Source organism: Aplysia californica, unplaced genomic scaffold (assembly GCF_000002075.1).
Source record: "Aplysia californica isolate F4 #8 unplaced genomic scaffold, AplCal3.0 scaffold00210, whole genome shotgun sequence".
Lineage (NCBI taxonomy): Eukaryota > Metazoa > Mollusca > Gastropoda > Aplysiida > Aplysiidae > Aplysia > Aplysia californica.
The window spans coordinates 825,515-842,851 of NW_004797480.1; the positions used below are offsets into that span (position 1 = coordinate 825,515).

The 17,337-nt window shown below is 37.8% G+C and overlaps 1 protein-coding gene across 1 annotated transcript in view; it reads left to right on the forward strand.

Moving 5' to 3' along the window:
- Positions 1–17,337, forward strand: part of LOC101855563 (cilia- and flagella-associated protein 47) — a gene marked incomplete in the record, with an annotated part of 91,797 nt that overhangs the window by 41,915 nt on the left and 32,545 nt on the right. The window contains 14 exon segments of the mRNA XM_035970022.1: positions 223–322; positions 1,404–1,593; positions 2,392–2,641; positions 3,516–3,773; positions 4,258–4,480; positions 5,092–5,287; positions 5,780–5,877; positions 6,245–6,361; positions 7,603–7,737; positions 9,379–9,642; positions 10,215–10,232; positions 13,994–14,161; positions 15,497–15,611; positions 16,900–17,154. Of these exon segments, the coding sequence (XP_035825915.1) occupies positions 223–322; positions 1,404–1,593; positions 2,392–2,641; positions 3,516–3,773; positions 4,258–4,480; positions 5,092–5,287; positions 5,780–5,877; positions 6,245–6,361; positions 7,603–7,737; positions 9,379–9,642; positions 10,215–10,232; positions 13,994–14,161; positions 15,497–15,611; positions 16,900–17,154 (2,387 nt within the window).

A 17,337-nucleotide genomic window follows, 5' to 3' on the forward strand; every position in this document is an offset into this window, starting at 1 on the left:
GAAGTAGATTAAAAAAGAAACGAGGGCAAGATGCTTCTATGCAAATAATAAATTAGTAGCATGATAATGTTGTTGTTGTTTTTTAAATGTGGCCTGTAACTTGACTTCAAACAGGCACTTTTAGTTTCTAAGGCTACAGCTTTGTTTTTCCGACAGGCTGTGTCTACAAACCCCCTGCTCCCGTTCCTTACATTTTTATATTATCTTTTCTTTTCTCTGCAGTTTCTCCCTGCAGGTAACGGCTACCGCAGACAACTGTCTCCTCACCTGTTACCCATTCCTTGCCCTGCACAGGGGAGACCATCAAATTGTTTGTGAACAGGTCAGTGCTTAAAGGGTTAAGAAGTCTTCTACCTTGTCAGTTTGCACGTGAAGCATGCCTTGTATATTTAAAGTTTTGCAACCTGCTTATTAAGTTATTTTTTAGGCACTGCATGGCTTAGAACAATAAATAGGGGGTTTTTATTTTGGCTTTTTTGCCCAAGTAAAACAAATGGCATCAATATTCAGACTAGATAGTTGCAAGATCTGATTTACATTGGAATTGAGGATGGAAAAGTCACTGCAGTGATTAAAAGAGTGGGGGTGGAGGTAGAAGGCGTGCCCATTGTGTCCAAATCTGTTAATTAAATGAGCTTTGACCTTGTTACTTGACCCCTTCACTGCTGTGTAAACGTATCTCATACAGCTCGAGAATCCACCACACAGTGCTGTGTAAACGTATCTCGTACGGCGGCTGAAATGCTTGTATTGTTTCGTTGATAGCTCAGCTTCTACTAAGTTTGGAATTAAAAAAGTGACAGAAAGCATGGGTTCTGCTACACAAAAACAAAGGGAGGTGTGTTGGTTTTCTTACACACATCATGTGAGACGGTCAGAACCAACGCGCTGATTGCCAACGGTTGTCTCAGTTCTTTATACTTGTTTACATCATCATAGCTTGTTCTACCCGAGTCTTGTCTATGAATAAAACCATTACTTCATTTCCCTTCCCGCTGATATATATATATATTTTTATGAGAAGCGAGAGCTTTGTTACTGATATAACGAAGCGAGGTGTGTTGTCTTTCTCACACTTATTGTGCGAGATAGAGCCACTGCGTAGAGCCAGAGCTCTTGTTCAAGCTTAGTACTTTCGAGATATTTACATTGTTATGGCTTGCACCATGCAGGTCTTGTTAATGGATGAATTTATCTCTTCGTTTATCTTTCTATTAATATAAGTTTTACTGACCTGTGTCTTTTAATAAGCAAACTATCGTTGATTTAAGATTGTGACCTGTGATGTCTTGCACATGGCAGAATTTTTCTAGCATGTAGGGTGCATATATGGTCAGCAGTCAAGGAGTTAACTGGAGAAGGGTAAAAGACTCATTTTTAAAACGATGTCATGTCACTTCCAGGGCTCCTCCCCTAAGGGTCGTAAGTTGATGAGTAAAAAGAAGGAAGGGTCTGGCTCAGGGGGCTCTGGAGAGGCGGTGTTCGTACCCTGCACCACATCCAACCCAGGCAACAGCAGGCCATCCACCAGCGCCACCAGCTCCAACTTCCAGATCTCTTCCTCTAGCTATGAGAGCTCCACTTCCCTGACAGGTGGGATGCCAGTGTTGGATATTAGGAGAGAGACACACACACACACACACACACACACACACACACACACACACACACACACACACACACAGACTCACACAGAGAGAGACAAAGGAACAGGCACACTGAAAAAGAGAGAGAGAGAGAGAGAGAGAGAGAGAGAGAGAGAGAGAGAGAGAGAGATTTCATCCTATTTCATCAAATCTCTTCCTAATTCTTCTCATCTCTTCCAATCTCCTCTAATCAATGCTATCTCATCCCATTATCTCATGTCATCTCTCCCCATCTGATTCTATTTTGTCTCGTCTTATCCAACCTCACCTCTCCCATCATATCCAATTACATCCCACCCACTCTCATCTTATTTCATAGTGTGCCATCTCATCTCGTCCAGTCTAATCCAATTTCATTTCTCCCCACAATGTATTCTTATATAAATCTCATTCCCCTCTCTTCTCATCTTGTCTCATTTCTGATACTCTGATATGGGTGGTTAGAGGATGCCACAGATAGGTCCTAGTTCTTTTCTTTCCCTTTATCATTTTTGTCAGTCTGTCTGTCTGTCTGTCTGTCTGTCTGTCTGTCTGTCTGTCTGTCTGTCCGTCTGTCCGTCTGTCCGTCTGTCCGTCCGTCCGTCCGTCTGTCCGTCCGTCCGTCCGTCTGTCTGTCCGTCCGTCCGTCCGTCCGTCCGTCCGTCCGTCCGTCCGTCCGTCTGTCTGTCCAACTTTTTCCTTGCACTAAATGATCATTAAGGTGCTGATGTGCTTCTTTCTACTCCCACATAATAATTTCTCACAGACTCGTCAGGCTCCACAACCCCAGGGCCACGAGAGGGTGCCATGAACAAACCTCCCACTGGCTCGGACTTCCTCAGCCACAAGAACTTTGAGGCTGCTGCCCGCTCAGCGGGGTCAGCCATGTTCCCGGACGAAGACTCGGAAGAGGGGATGTTCCACATGGAGGTCCTGATGGCCGGACAGAGATGGTTCTCCTCTCAGGGCTGGCCGGGCGGGCCTTACCCGATTCTCATACCAGAGACTCTCAGAACGTGAGTGGGGCAAAAAGTATATGGATAATGTTTGTCATTCGGCTATATAGATGTGCTTTGCAAGTCATCCTCTTTTGGACATAGATGTATAAATTTTGTACAACAAAGATTTTCAATTAAAGCAATTTTAAAGATTTAACCGATTCTACATTTTAGAGTACTCATGATAATGACAAATGAGAGGGTATACTTGTTAAAATTATTTTTTAAAAGTATTTTATGAATACAATTTGTATCTATTTCGTGAATGATATCGTGATTGAACTTTGTACAAAGTTTCAACTAATTCAGGTGAAAAACAGTAGAGAAATATGGAATTCCATGGACAATGTTGCTGAGAAAAAAAGTCATATTTACCATAGATTACATATTTCTAGGACACTTTATGCCAAAAAGTGAATGTTCTTTAGTATAACTGATCATGTAATGACATGTAAAATTGTTGAATAATAGAAATTTTGTCAAAATTTGATCCAAAATGATTTATATGACCCATTTTTTCACCAGGAGATATCCTTAAGACTTATAAAAAAACGTCACTACATTTTTCATGTACCAATACTTTATTTGTTCAAAAGCCAGTTTTCCGTAAAAAACTGTGCTTTAATAATAATAATGTTAAAATGTAATTTTCAAACGTTTAAAACGTAAGTCCAAACATGTTTAATCTGCCATTTATTGATCTTCTTCTGTAGAGGGCTGTTAATGGATGCTCTAATGGGGCTTGTTCTTTCTACTTCTCCACAGTGTCTCTTTTGTCCGACTCTGTTCTTTGAGAACTGTTGTCATTTTCATTTTTTCTCACAGAAATCAGCACGTCATTTTACTATCCCACTGTTGTTGAATCCCCTAAAAACCCACCTCTCTTTTACAGTGCTATAAGTAAAAAGACAGCTGCAGAACCTGCTAAAAACAAGGAGGAATCAGACAGCAAAACCAATCTGAAACCAGGAGCCAAACAGAGAGGGAAAGCAAGCTTCAACAAACTGGCGAAGACCATTTATGACATGATCAACTACCTGAGTGGGCGCTCGGTGCCTGGCATCCCTATCAACTCTCCACTGCCGGCCGACCCAGTAGAGAGGGTCAAGCAGATCTACTGGCAACATTGCACTCTTCTCACCTTCCTCAGGTGAGTGTTTTTTTGTGTCTAGTGGTTAATTTCTTAGCCGTAAGCTTTCTATTGATATGGCAAAACTTTATCTAAAATTGCCCCTTCTCATGGCTAATGTTTATTAGCTTTCTTTTTATTCAACTCTTGCTCAAATTTTATTTCTTCATTGTAGAGCTCCTTCTCTCTTCATTCATCTGTTTAAAAAAAGTTTAAAGTGATTTGAAGACTTAAACATCTAGTTTACAGTGTTTCATCCTGGCTGAATCTATATTATCTGAAAACATATATGTATAAAGGGTATTTCACACCTATGTTGTTATCTTTGTCATGTGCAACATTGTATGGATATACTTCCCAAAACATTACATGTATTATTGTAATGGAAAAGGATTTATTCAATACATTCAATATTGCATATAGACTTTGATCATTTGAACATGTTCAGTTCAATCTACATGACTTAAATGAATATAATGACAAAGCTTTTCTCTTCATCATTCAGGTGCCAGGGAGCTTGTGTATCTGCCATTCAACCAGAGTACTTAATGTCACCTGGAGATTTTGTGCTGTGGCGACAACTTCAGCGCAGTGTCAAGATGGAGCTGCTGCAGCAGGGCCAGGTGAAAGAGGCGGAGAAGATCCGCATTGATGATGATGTAGAGGAGGAAGTGTTTGAGGCTATTTCCAAACGCATGTGGACTGATGTCCTGCTGCAAATACTGAAGGTAACCACCTAGTGTGGAGGAATATTGTACCCTTTGTGCAGTTTCTCTCTTGTTATCACAAAAGCAAACAAGATTAGCAAGCTGCTTTGCAATCATATATGATATGTAATCATTATATTTTTTTCATACTCTATGTCCGAGTATAAGATCATGTTATGTTTCATCAAAGTGGTTTCATTACTTGTAGAAAGGAAAGTCCCATCAGTACAAGGTGGTTTCAAGAATGTAGAGATAGTAACTTGGATAAGAGACTGAAGATGTTGTATATTGTGTCAATATCATCTTTTTCATGTTTTTTTCCTGGATTTATCCATGTATTGCATTTGATTGTGCTGAAAATGTTTTGTCTGATATTCACTGATCTACATGAATTTCTCGTAAGATTTTGAATGTTTTCAAGACTTTGTTGAAGCATGGAGCAGATAGATTTATTATGGGATCCACATTGTTTTGAAATCAGAAAAATAAGTCACTTCCAACTATATTAGCCAAGAATTTGCTACCTACTCATTGTTACTATCACAGAAGCTGGTGACAACTCTGTTTATTTTTTCCAGTGGGGGATGAATAAAGTAAATCTTGTTTTGAAGTCGTGACTTTTGCTATTTCAGGTATTAGTTCTGGCAAAGGTCACACCCAAAACACTCAAGTCACTGACCAGCTTTGACAAGGACCTGGCCATGCCAACAGTCAACCCAGACCCCTTGTCCAGCAACATCTACAGCGTGGCTGAGCGAATCCTGTTGGCTTGGATGAACCACCATTATGAACACTACAGAGCACAGGTCTGGCAGGACTGCCCTAAAGGTAATGCTTTAATTCTTTAACCCCTGAAGTTTTATCCACGTTTTTGCTTGAATTTTTCCAGATTTAGTGGAAATAATAACAGGGTATGCGCGAGAAATGTTTATAAGATGGCTAAACTGTGTCAAAGTGAAAGAGAAAGTAGTTTATATATCAGAGTAGAGATAAACCAATCAGATTTGTAAGGGATTTTATTCACAGTAACACTTCATACACTCTGCGATCTGATTGGATGCTGGGTCGGTCCTCTCATGGGGGATGGTTGGAATTTCACTGGATGCTCCCATCATCCATTCGAGGAAATTTAGTTAACTCAGATAGACCCCATTGGTCACATACAACTGGCAGCTTCTGCAATGAAGTTTTTTGTTCAGCCTGTCTCATAGATTTTTTGTTTTTCCTTTGTGATTTTTTCTGTGAATGTAAAGGAAGGTCCTTATACTGCTAATGAATTAGTTCAGTTTCAAATTTTTGCTGCTTTGTATTTTTTTTCAGGAGGAGTCCCCCCATCTCGCTGGATTGTCAACTTTGACTATGATCTCATGGATGGACTGGTCATTGCTTCATTGCTGGGGGCTCACATGCCTTTCCTGGTGAGTAACTGTTATTGATTGTGTGTGTGTGTGTGTGTGGGTGTGAGGAGGGATACCGTATGTGTGTGTGTGTGTGTGTGTGTGTGTGTGTGTGTGTGTGTGTGTGTGTGTGTGTCTAGGATAATAAAGTATTATCTTATCTTATCTTATCTTATCTTGTCTTATCATCATCATCATCATCATCATCATCATCATCATCATCATTATTATTATTATTATTATTATTATTATTATCATCATCATCATGATTATTATTATTATTATTATTATTATTGTTATTATTATTATTATTATTATGCTATTATTGTTATTAATATCAGTACTATTAAATGAATTGTTCACTGTTTTTTTTTTTTCCACTCCCCAGATCAAAAGCCATTTGGAAGGCATGTACACACACCCCACTACTGCTGAGCAGTGCCTGCATAATGCTCTGAAGGTGGTCAATGCCATGAGATATGCTGGTGTAGACTATGACATTCAGGTAAGTAGAAAGGCAACAACACTAAGTAACTGGAATATCTGTTTTGACTGGAAAGGAATAGAATTGTGACTCTGAGTCCCTAAGATGATGTAATCATCAAGCCTGTACAGATTTTTGAAATAATATCAAAACATCTCATAAATTGTCAGGATTACTCAATCTAATTTGTGTGACGATGCGGTGGAATCGGGCGCTGTCAAATTTTGGGCATATAGAGTTATTGGTATCATCTTATAGCCTGTTCATTTGCCTCTTTTTTGTTGAAAAAAATACCCACCTATCTTGAATAGAAGTCGAGATATTTGCGATTGAAGGAGGTTAGGAAGGATGGCTTGGTTTCAGAAGCAAAATTAGGGAGAAAATGGCTGCCAAAATTTGGTGACTTTGATAGCTTGTGAGTCCTTTGACACTGAAAATTTATATTTTTTTGTGCTTTTAATCCAAAGTTTTTCTGTAAAATCCACAGGGAAATGTGTTTTAATAGACTTAAAAGGTGTTGAGTCAAAACACAAAAATTTGATAAAAATTGCCCAACTTGTAGAAAAAATTCTAGTTCCTTCAATTTTTTTTTATTTTGATGAGGACGCTATTTTACCATGAAGCCTCACATTTTTATTCCATTTATTTAACCTGTGGATATTTCTTCCTCTATGTTTGATACTATGGCACCTACACTCTTTAATGTATTACAGGTCTTTTTTTCAGAATGGTTGGTGAAGAGGAGAAGAATTTACTTGGCTTTAATAGACCTATGATAGCATGTTAAAGCATCTTTAAGTTCAGCGTGAAATTTGTTTGCAAATAAATAGCGTGATCAAGTGTTCTCAAAATGAAAATTAGTGCTATTCTTGAGGATATTTTAAAGTTTTTTAGACATCAAAATAAATTTTCCTTCTTTTTTCCCATGTGACTTCAGTTGAAAAATTCACACGCTGAACAATGTTAATAATTTTTATGCGTTTATTTTATCTAATTCATTGAATTGGTATTTTTTGTTTTCAGCATTCTAGACACTGAAATAAAATTTGCTTAGTTTTTTCCAAGTGACTTGTGGAAATTGATTTGGATATGTCCCATTTCTCCCCGCTTAACTGTACAATTTTCACTTATTTATACTCTTTTATTGTTAGCTTACCGTTCTAGAAGTTTTAGATTGATTTGTATAAATTTTTTAAATGTTATCATATCACATCATATCTTACCATATTGTCTTGCTTTATATCTATTTATTCTCATTTTAGGCCATAGACATCACAGACCCGAACCCTATACCTTTGCTACTCCTGGTGGTTCATCTGTACCAGCGGCTTCCTCAGTACTTGCCCAAGGCCACCATGGAATTTACTGGAAGTCTTCACAACACTGTCACCAGACAGGTACTGTTGACCTCTATGCCAGAGAACTGGGGAAAAAGACAGGGTGCTTTGAGCTTGTCCAGATAGCTGTATGCTAACATATTACTTGAGAGCACATCAGGAAAAAATGCCAACAGCAGTATGGAGCCCATAGATTTTTACAGTTTTGAGAAATATGAGTGGTCAGTTTTGCCAAATCTGTTTTGCATTGCATACTGGGATGTGTCAAAGTGGGGTTACTGGCAGAGGTGCTGTCCGTAGACTGCAGAGAGTGATAGCAGTATTATAGTGTGGTCAAAAATTCGTTGTTCAAATTATCCTCAAATATCTTTTTAAATGGATGAATCACTGTCTCCCTTACTTTTCACCGCAGTTTGTCTTAATTTGTCTTAACTTAATCTTATTTTTTCACAACAGTTGAGGCTTGATTAAAAAACTTTCCTTCATAAATTTATATAAAATACTACAAATCTCCTTCACACGGAAAGTAGAATTGTTCACAGCACTTCCCGCTTCTGACACACATGTTGTATACGCATATAGGTTACGTCACAGCTCACCAATGATACTTTAAAGTGGCAAAACTTGTTACAAGAAACTAATTTTACAGTGAATGCTTTTTTTGCACTAAAAGTTCTCAAAACCTGCGTTCAATAAAGATAATCTCGTGATTAGAAAAAAATTACAGACTTGCTTTTAAAAGCAATATCGTCCCTGCTGTAAACCTTTTAAAATCAGTAGAAACCACCAACTAGGGTTTTTTATTAGTATTTATTAACTCTTTATCTCCGATGGGGGTAAACCTACTATGGCGGGGCCCCTTTTTTGGTGCTAAATCTAAAAATGACAAAAATGTCATTCAATGGGTCACTAAATTGAAACGAGCAAACCTATTTTGAAAAATTTAAGAACAATTTTCAGGGTTTAAAAAAAAGCTGGGATTTTCAACTAAGTTATTAAAAAATGGAGTGGTAACAAATTTATCAAAGCTACCGTTAAACACACATCAGTGCAATTCATTTTCTTGAGTGTCTGGAGTCAATACTGAAAACAGCAGCTTTTGTAGATTAGGGTCCTTAATATTTTAAATCAGTATCCTGTTTGTATAGATCTACCCTTACAGCATTGATAAAACAAATTAATTCTTTTCAGAGGCTTCTGAAGAGATTTGATTTGATTTGAATACAAAATTTTGTTTCTTTTATATATGTCAGCCGTTGTCTCAATGTCAGCTGACAAGCTTTCTCAAGTGAGAGAGGTTCTGATTTTGAACTTTTCTGATCATTCCAGGAATGTTTTCCTCACGACTTGAAGACTGTTTGTTTTGCCTTTTTAATAAACTTCATCAAATCTAGTTGAACACTTATTTATCTTAATAATTGTATCTTTACACCCCATCGACACAATTCAGAAAATTTAAGAAGGGTGGCAATTTTTACCTATCTGGGCCAACCTGAGCTGACAGGGACACAACAAACCGGCAGACAGATGAAGGTACTCAAAAAAAACCCCCTCTCCCCACATGAAATCAAACCCACATCTTCTGCAGGGGATCACAAAGTGCCTAACTGTCACATAACAGACAGTTGTGTAGGACGTTTGACCTCCTACATTTTTTATTTTTCATACATAGACGATTCATTGCTTACTTTTTCCCCCCAGGTGAAGGTCAGTAACACGAGTCCCAAGAATCTGGTCTACCATGTGCTGATTGCTGGACGAGATGCTCGGGACTTTTCTGTGCCCAAAGGCAGCATGGTGACTATACCTCCCAAATCCACTCTCCCGCTGTCTGTGGAGTTCAAGAGTCGTTTCCTGAGGCCTGCTGAGGCTGTTCTGGTGCTGGTGGGCAGAAGGCAAGGGGCAGCCACAGGGAACACCTTGACCTTTAACCTCATCACTGAGATTGACAACATCAAGCCCAAGGTAAAGAATCTTTTTTTTGTCTTTTTGCTTGTTACAATGGCTTGTTATGAAATGAAAGACAGATCTCGTCCCTCTCACTTGAATAAATAGTTAAAAATAATACAGTTACTTATTTTCTTTGTGACAGCACCAAACTGGCATTTATGAGAAGCTAAATTTTTCACGATATATGACTGTCCCTCCAAACTACATTTCCCAAAGAACAATACTATCACATGTATTGAATTACCAATATCAACACTGGAATGGATCAGCAACACAATCCCATAGAGAGTAAGTTTGTTTTATTTGTCTTTTGTTGAGATACCATTTTACAGGAACTTCTCGGAAATGATGTGTTTTTAAAAACGTTTATTATGTGTTTCTTTTTTTTAAGGTGATGTGAGCTTTTCTTTTTGTGCTCAAAGTCCAACTTTCAAAAGTCATGCTTCTTTTGTTTCTCTGCACCCCTGACTTTACTCATGATCTGCTTTAAATCAAGACAGTATTCTAGGGCTGTAAGGGTAATTCCTTTTTCATTTATGATGGGAATATGAAAGTTTATCATGAATTTTACAATTTACACTTTACAGAAAAAAGGAACTGATCAGGTAAACTGAAAAAGAGTGAAGGAGTGACATCTTTACAATATTTTGAGTGCAACCCTGATTTTGAAGTGAATTAACCATGTTTCCTCCCGGAAAGATATGTACTTTGTGCGTGTGTGTTTGATTCTTTTATGGTGTGGACAATTTTTTAAATTCTAAACTCCTGCAAGTAGAACTGTGTCTTGAGTTATCTTTTAAGCAATTTTTTGGGGTGCAATTTGCTATTACATGGGTAATTCCTTTCCATAATACACCAAACTCTTTGTCTTTGAGAAAGGAGCCTAGGTTGGGTACAGACTTGGTATCACAGGTCCTGAAGGAACACGATCAGTTGGTCCTACATCGTCTATGTTTGAATATCATTTTTCCCTTTGCCTTATTTTTTTTGTGCAGGGCTATGATATAATCATTACTGGAACTTAAAAAAAATAATTAAGTCAGGCTTCGATGAAAGTATGAGTTTATCTTTTCTTTCTTTTTTGTTGTTGTAACTTGACTCTTTACAAAATTTCTCTCTTTTTGAACAAATTAGGGTTTTTAGAAATCTGCATGGTAATATCTAAAACTGCAGCAAATCCTATCTGTAATCTCATAAGCAAAGGCGAAAAGATCAGACAAGACCTACAGTTTAAATATCTAGGATATATAATAACACCTGATTGCAAAAGTTCTACAGAAATAAAACAAAGAATTACCATAACTAAGGCTAGTTTCAATAAAATTAGCCCAATTCTGAAAATAAAAACATCTCAATGACTACCAAAATGTAAGTTCTAAAATGCTATGTATGATCAACCCTTCTATATGGCTGTGAATGCTGGACAATCACCAAAGACAGTGAAAATGAAATAGAAGCAACAGACATGTGGTTTCTTAGGAGACTGCTGAGAATATCGTGGAAGGAAAATAAATCTAATGAGGTAGCCTAGTACTTGATGAAGCCCACGTGGGACGCTCACTGTTAAAAACAATGATGAAAAGACAAATTAAATGCAGTTTTTGGGACACCTAAATAGACATAAGGTCTTGAATATCTAGCTCTCACTGGCAAAACTGGTTGCTTTTATAGACAAGTGGACTAACCCAGATTTCTGCGGTTTCTAGAAATCTTGACTTACACCCAAAGTGGGCATACCCTACGTTTAGGAGAAATTCGGTTTCATTGGTATGCATATTTGTTTGGTTATAGAGAAAACTCTCCTTGTCTTTTAATTTAAAAAACTGAACAGGGTCCAAAAACTTTACCTTCGATTTTCTCAAAACAGCATTTTTTTAAAGCGACCAATTGAAGGCAAACAGGCCCAGAGCAACCTACTTAGGGAAGCTAAACAGATGGGAAAAGGGGAAAGTACAGAGTCACATGGCTTTTTTAAGAGCATCGAAGCAAAGGAATGAATAGAGAACCATGATCGCCGATGTCTGCCACAGATATGGCACTTGATGATGATGAGAAATCTAAATTCAGTCCTTCATTGTTTATCCTTTGTCTGGAGTCTGAATTTTTCCATCTGGCATTACTTATGACTTTATTCCGTAGTGTGATTTTGTATGCTGAAATGTATTCTATTGTGCTATGAGACAAAATATACACGCTTGTGAGATGTTTGTCATGTTACTTTTTCCTCCCTCTCTTTCTTCCACCTCTCCTACACCCCCTCAGTCTATTTTCCTCTTCGGTTGCCATCTCTGCTCAGTTTCCCTCTGATATCCATCTCTTCCCATTCCAGCTGAGTACAAATTTGTAGAACTTCAATCTTCTCTTTAAGATTTAAAAAAAATGAGTGCCTGTGTATCTTCATGTATTGAACGTTTTTACTACTTTCTCTCTATTACCTGTATTACCTGTCCTGGGCATCAATGTCATTGCACACCGGACAGGTCCATAAGTGCTCAGTTCCTCTCAGCATCAAAGCCCGCAAGGTATCCATACTGATTGTTCCAGTGGCTGTCTGATTGTGGTAACATCTTTCCTTTCTAGATAATCGTTCCTTTCTTCCTTCTCCCCTCTCTATCCCCATTTCCCGCATCCTGATGATTGCGTGGTGTTCTGCTGTCTCCCTGTCTTCCTCATCCCGCAACTTTTCCTCCAGGGTCTTCTACACTTCTCCTTTGTCAAATTTCACCTCGCCATCAACCATGGCACTGCTCACCAGCCTATCAGCCTCCTCATTACCCTTCACTCCAGAGTGCCCAGGACAGAATATCCTCGTGATGGCTCTAAGTGATGAGTGTTGTACTTTCTCTTTAGATGGGGAATATTTACTCTTGTGTGATATGCTTCTTCTACTTCTTTTGAGTTCTACTTTTGTCCAAATCTGTTTCCTGGCAAAGTGTGGTTGTTTGTCATGCTAACTCATCGTACCCTATTGTCTGACAACCTCAATATCTTTAAAGTTTAGCTCTTTTGCTTGTTTATTCTGAAACACACAAAGCAGCGCTACATCAGGTAACTGCAATATTGTATCACTCTAAAATAAAATGTATGGTGAGTGGATTTATTTTGCAGAGGTTTCTTTTTTTGTCACCGGAATGCTGTGATCACATACTTCAATGACTTTTTATGGAAAAGAATGCCTTGATGTATTGAGTTCTATGTATTGGTCACATTGTTCATCAGTGTGTCCTTGAATAAAGTGTCTGATCTTGAGTAATAAGATTTTTTCCTCAGATCTTTCACTCATTCAACATTGTTACAAATATAGATGCTTTTCTCATGTTTTTCTTCCTCTTTTTTGACTGGAATGTTTAAATAACAGGATGTTTTTTCTTATATTTCACTTGTCTTCCTTGACTATGATTTACTGTTTATTAGAATCAAGATTTGGGTTTTCTCTGGACTATCATCTGTGAAATGAGAGAAAAGCCATTATTTCGTGGACATGAATTGGAATTTTTAATATATTAGATATCAAAGGGTGAAGTAGAAATTATCTTATGGGAAGATTTCAAAGAAAATCTTAGAAGATATGATGGAAAACTCTTTCTATCTTAATGAAATTGGCTGTCACAAGATTGTCATGAAAAAATGGAACTTCTTGGACTCTTTCATAAGCAAGGACGTGTTAAATATTATAACCCGTGAGTGTTCTTCTTTCATTTTTGTTGTGCAACTAGGCAATGGTTTCTTGGGTGTAGGGTTTATTTCTATCACATACAAATTTCTTTCTGCATTGGTTGCACTGAAAGGAGGAAAGAGTTGTTCTACGCAAGAGTTTTGCACTCACCTGTTTTAGTTTTGTATTCATCACCTAACTCTGTGGCTTCTCATTTTATTTATGACGTGTCCTAAAACTCATCTTAAAATAAGACAAAGGTTGAAATAAGTGTACAATGATCTTGAGATCTCTTTAAATAAATCTTTGTAGCCTTGGAGATGGTGATATTAATGGCCTTTTGTAAATAGCTGCTTGCTGTGATATTCTGCAAAGAATATAGACACAAATTGTTAGTGATAGAAAGAGGTAGGAGAAAAATGCATTCGAAGTTAATCTACCTTTACAGAGAGTAGTGAACATTCCGTACTTTAAAAGTTATCTTTACTTCTCATCAAAAGCAAGCATTACCTAGGAAACTATCTTGCTTTTCTACTTGTATATATGTATTGTTATAATTGGCAAGGAAAAATAATTTTGAACTCATTCATTTTACACGTGATTAATCGCCCTGACTGAACAGTTTAGATTAATTTATGGCCATCATTGTGTCTTGTGGTTCCCTCTATCTCGTTGACCCCTCATTTTGATATTTATGCCTTTTCTCCACAGACGACGGTGAAGGTGGATTCCCCTTGCTATGAGCTGGAGAGAGTCATGTTGGAAGTTGTGAACCCTTTCCCTGAGGCTGGGGAGTTCAGAATTATATTGATTGAGAGCAGCACCAGTACTGCCGACGCTAACAACTCTTCCACTTTGGTCAAACCTAAAGAAAAGAAGGTAAGATCCATGATTCAGAATGGGAATACAGGGAAAAGTTGAATTTGCTTTACTCCACCATCAATGCACTTTTGATCATTTTGGGAGGTGAGCTGCTTTGACCCTGCCTGTCTGAGCCAAGTTGAGCTGAGAATGTTATAACTTCCCAACAAACAGTTCAGAAGCAGATACTTGATTATTAAACCTCCCTACTTGGTAGTCAAACTCACATCTTCTGTGTGCCGCAGCGAAGTGCCTCACCACTACACCACAGACACTGATCTAATATCATGAAGTTCTGGGGGAAAAAGTTTAAGAAAAAACCCCCCAGTAATGGATCTTCACGGGGAGATATGTTTTTCAAGGACATGCATAACAATCAAATAACATTGTAGTCATTACAATGCTATTAACAGTTAACTGTCATTGTTCCTATTAGGCCTATTGTGAGCAAAACCATGACTCCATAAAAGATCTCGTTTGCATTAGACCTATTTTCTTCTTCTTTTGGTTCTTTTGTTAGGGATGAATTCCTCACCTTCATTACACAGCCAGATGTCATCTCTTCCATTGTGGAATTATAAACACAAAGAGCCAGCTGTTTTCCTATGTATTTGCTGCATATCTATTTTGTTGTTCTATCTTCACTGTCTTGCCTTCTTTCTATCTTTTCTCCTCTTGTTTGACCAGACCAAATACCTTGTCTTTCAAATAATCCATTAATGTCAATAGGGAAATAAACTCTTTAGTGATCCTCACTTTAAAAAATTACGCATTGTAGGAAAGAGAAGCCAATGTTTATGTATGTGAAGAATTAGGCTTGCTTCATCCTGTGGACCGAAAGACATGCCCAAGCTGCTGTTGACTAAATCTAGCAGTCGACCCAATGGATCTCAGGGTCACATGACCTCATGTAGGCTCAGTGGGACCAGGTCTCAAAAGCATAAAGCTGTTTCTGAGAAGGCTATCAAACTGAAAGATGTTCAATTTTTTCACTCATGCCATGTGTACTCATAAAATCTGTTTAGTATTACGAGACAATTCTTGTCAAAATGATGACCAAAATTGTTACAGAATTTTTAAATACTATCCCCAGCAGTTATTTTTTTACTATGTCTGTGAGTGACTACTGTCTGCAGATAATTGAGTATGCAGTTCGGAGAATGGTAAGGGTGCTGGTTCAAATTTACTCTTGTTATATTTGCCTGTTGCAAATTTGTCTTACTTAAAAAAATTTTTTTTTTATTGTACAACAGTAATCAGGGAAATAAATTTTTGAAATGGGAGTTGTTTGAAAGTTGCTATGTGGATCCCCATTGTCAATCTTCGCAATTGAGAGGCATTGTGTCTTGGTAGGTCAAAGTGGTCCGTTCAAAGATCAACAATGGGAAAAAGCGACCAGAGACTCCCCCTGATGTCATACCCATGAACAAGATTCTGGAACAACAGGAGACTGTGGCACAGAAGAATGGTAAGATCAATGGATAAAAAGTGTTCTGGGGTGATGGGATATTTAACTGTGGTGAGTAAAGATGATGCTTTGGAACTGGGAGATAAGGTTAGGAGATGGGAAGAGCTAAACTCGTCGAATAAACTGTGTGTCTCAGGTATTCCAAGTCCGTCTGCCATTCATTGCGTGTTGAGGCTTAACACATATGGATTTTCTTAAAAATATGTGTTTTGAAAAGGATAATTCCATTTTTTAAAAACATATGTGTCACAACGTGGTAGAATCAGGCTCTCGTCAATTTTTGGGCATGTAGAGTTATTGGTATCATCTTAAAGCTTGTCTATTTGTCTTGCTTTTGATAAAAAAAATATCCATTTATCTTGAATAGAAGTTGAGATATTTGCGAATGAAGGAGGTGGGGTTCACTGGTTTTATAGGTAAGATAAGTGAGGAATGGCCGCCAAAGATGAACGGAAAATGAAAATTTACATTTTTTGTGCTTTTAATCAACGTTTTTCTGTAAAATCCACACAGAAATGTGTTCTTTAATGGCCATGAACGGTGTTTAGCCAAAAAACGGAAATTCTATAAAAATTCACAAACCTGCAGAAAAATGCCTGTCTCTTCACTTTAACTATTTTGACGAGCGCCTGATTTCACCACGCTGCCTCACATATATCATGATGCGATTGAATCCCGGATGCTCATAAATCATATGGAGTTATTGGTATCATCTTAGAGCTTTTTCATTTGTTTACATTTGGAGGAAAAAAATATGCGTCTATCTTGAGTAGAAGTCAAAATATTTGCAATTAAAGAGGTTGGGGAGGGGGGGGGTTTCAGAGGTTAAATTAATGACAAAATGGCTGCCAATGGAAACTAAAAATATAATGCCTTTAATCAATGTTTAAAAAAAAAGTAAATTCCACACAGAAATGTGTTTTTAAATCTACCTAAAAGGCGTCGAACAAAAAAACACAAATTCAATTAAAAAAAAGCTAAATGGGTGGAAACATTCTGGTATCTCCAATTTAATTATTTGATGAGCGCTTTATTTCACCAGGATGCCTCATATATGCCCTACATGTTAATACGTTATTGACAATATCATTTTAAAAAGAGAAGAACTATCAAAATAGATTATCGGAGGACTATTGTCAGGCACTGAGTGAATTAAATTGGAATTTTTAAGGATAAAGTTGGAAAATCCAAATTAATTTTTATGTATTGATTAGCTGAGTCTAAAACCTCCCTTTATGTTTATGTGCTAGTTTCAATCTTAGTATATTCTTTGAATTTTTTTTCTCAGCTCAAATCCCAACCCTGCAAGCATTCAACACCCCCATGAACAGTGTGCAACTGGATGCTCTAGGCTCTGCTGAGGTTGAAGTGGATTTTCTACCTTTCCATGTTGGAGAGCGCCAGTGCTCTGTGATATTCCTCAATGAGAACATTGGAGAGTTCCTCTACTCCATAGAAGCCAAGGCTCTGGAGCCTCTGCCTTCTTACCTCCCTTATGTACCTAGCAAGAGTAGTGTTAGGATAAGCAGTGCAGCCGCAGCAGGTGAATGGCTGTTCATTTCTCTGCGTGTGTGTATGTGTGTGTGTGTACGTGGATACGTGCTTGCACGCGCATGTGTGTTTGTGTTTGTATTTGTGTGTGTGTGTGTGTTTGTGTGTGTTTGTGTGTATGTGTGTGTGTGTGGATGTCTCTCTCTGTGTGTGTGTGTGTGTGTGTGTGTGTGTG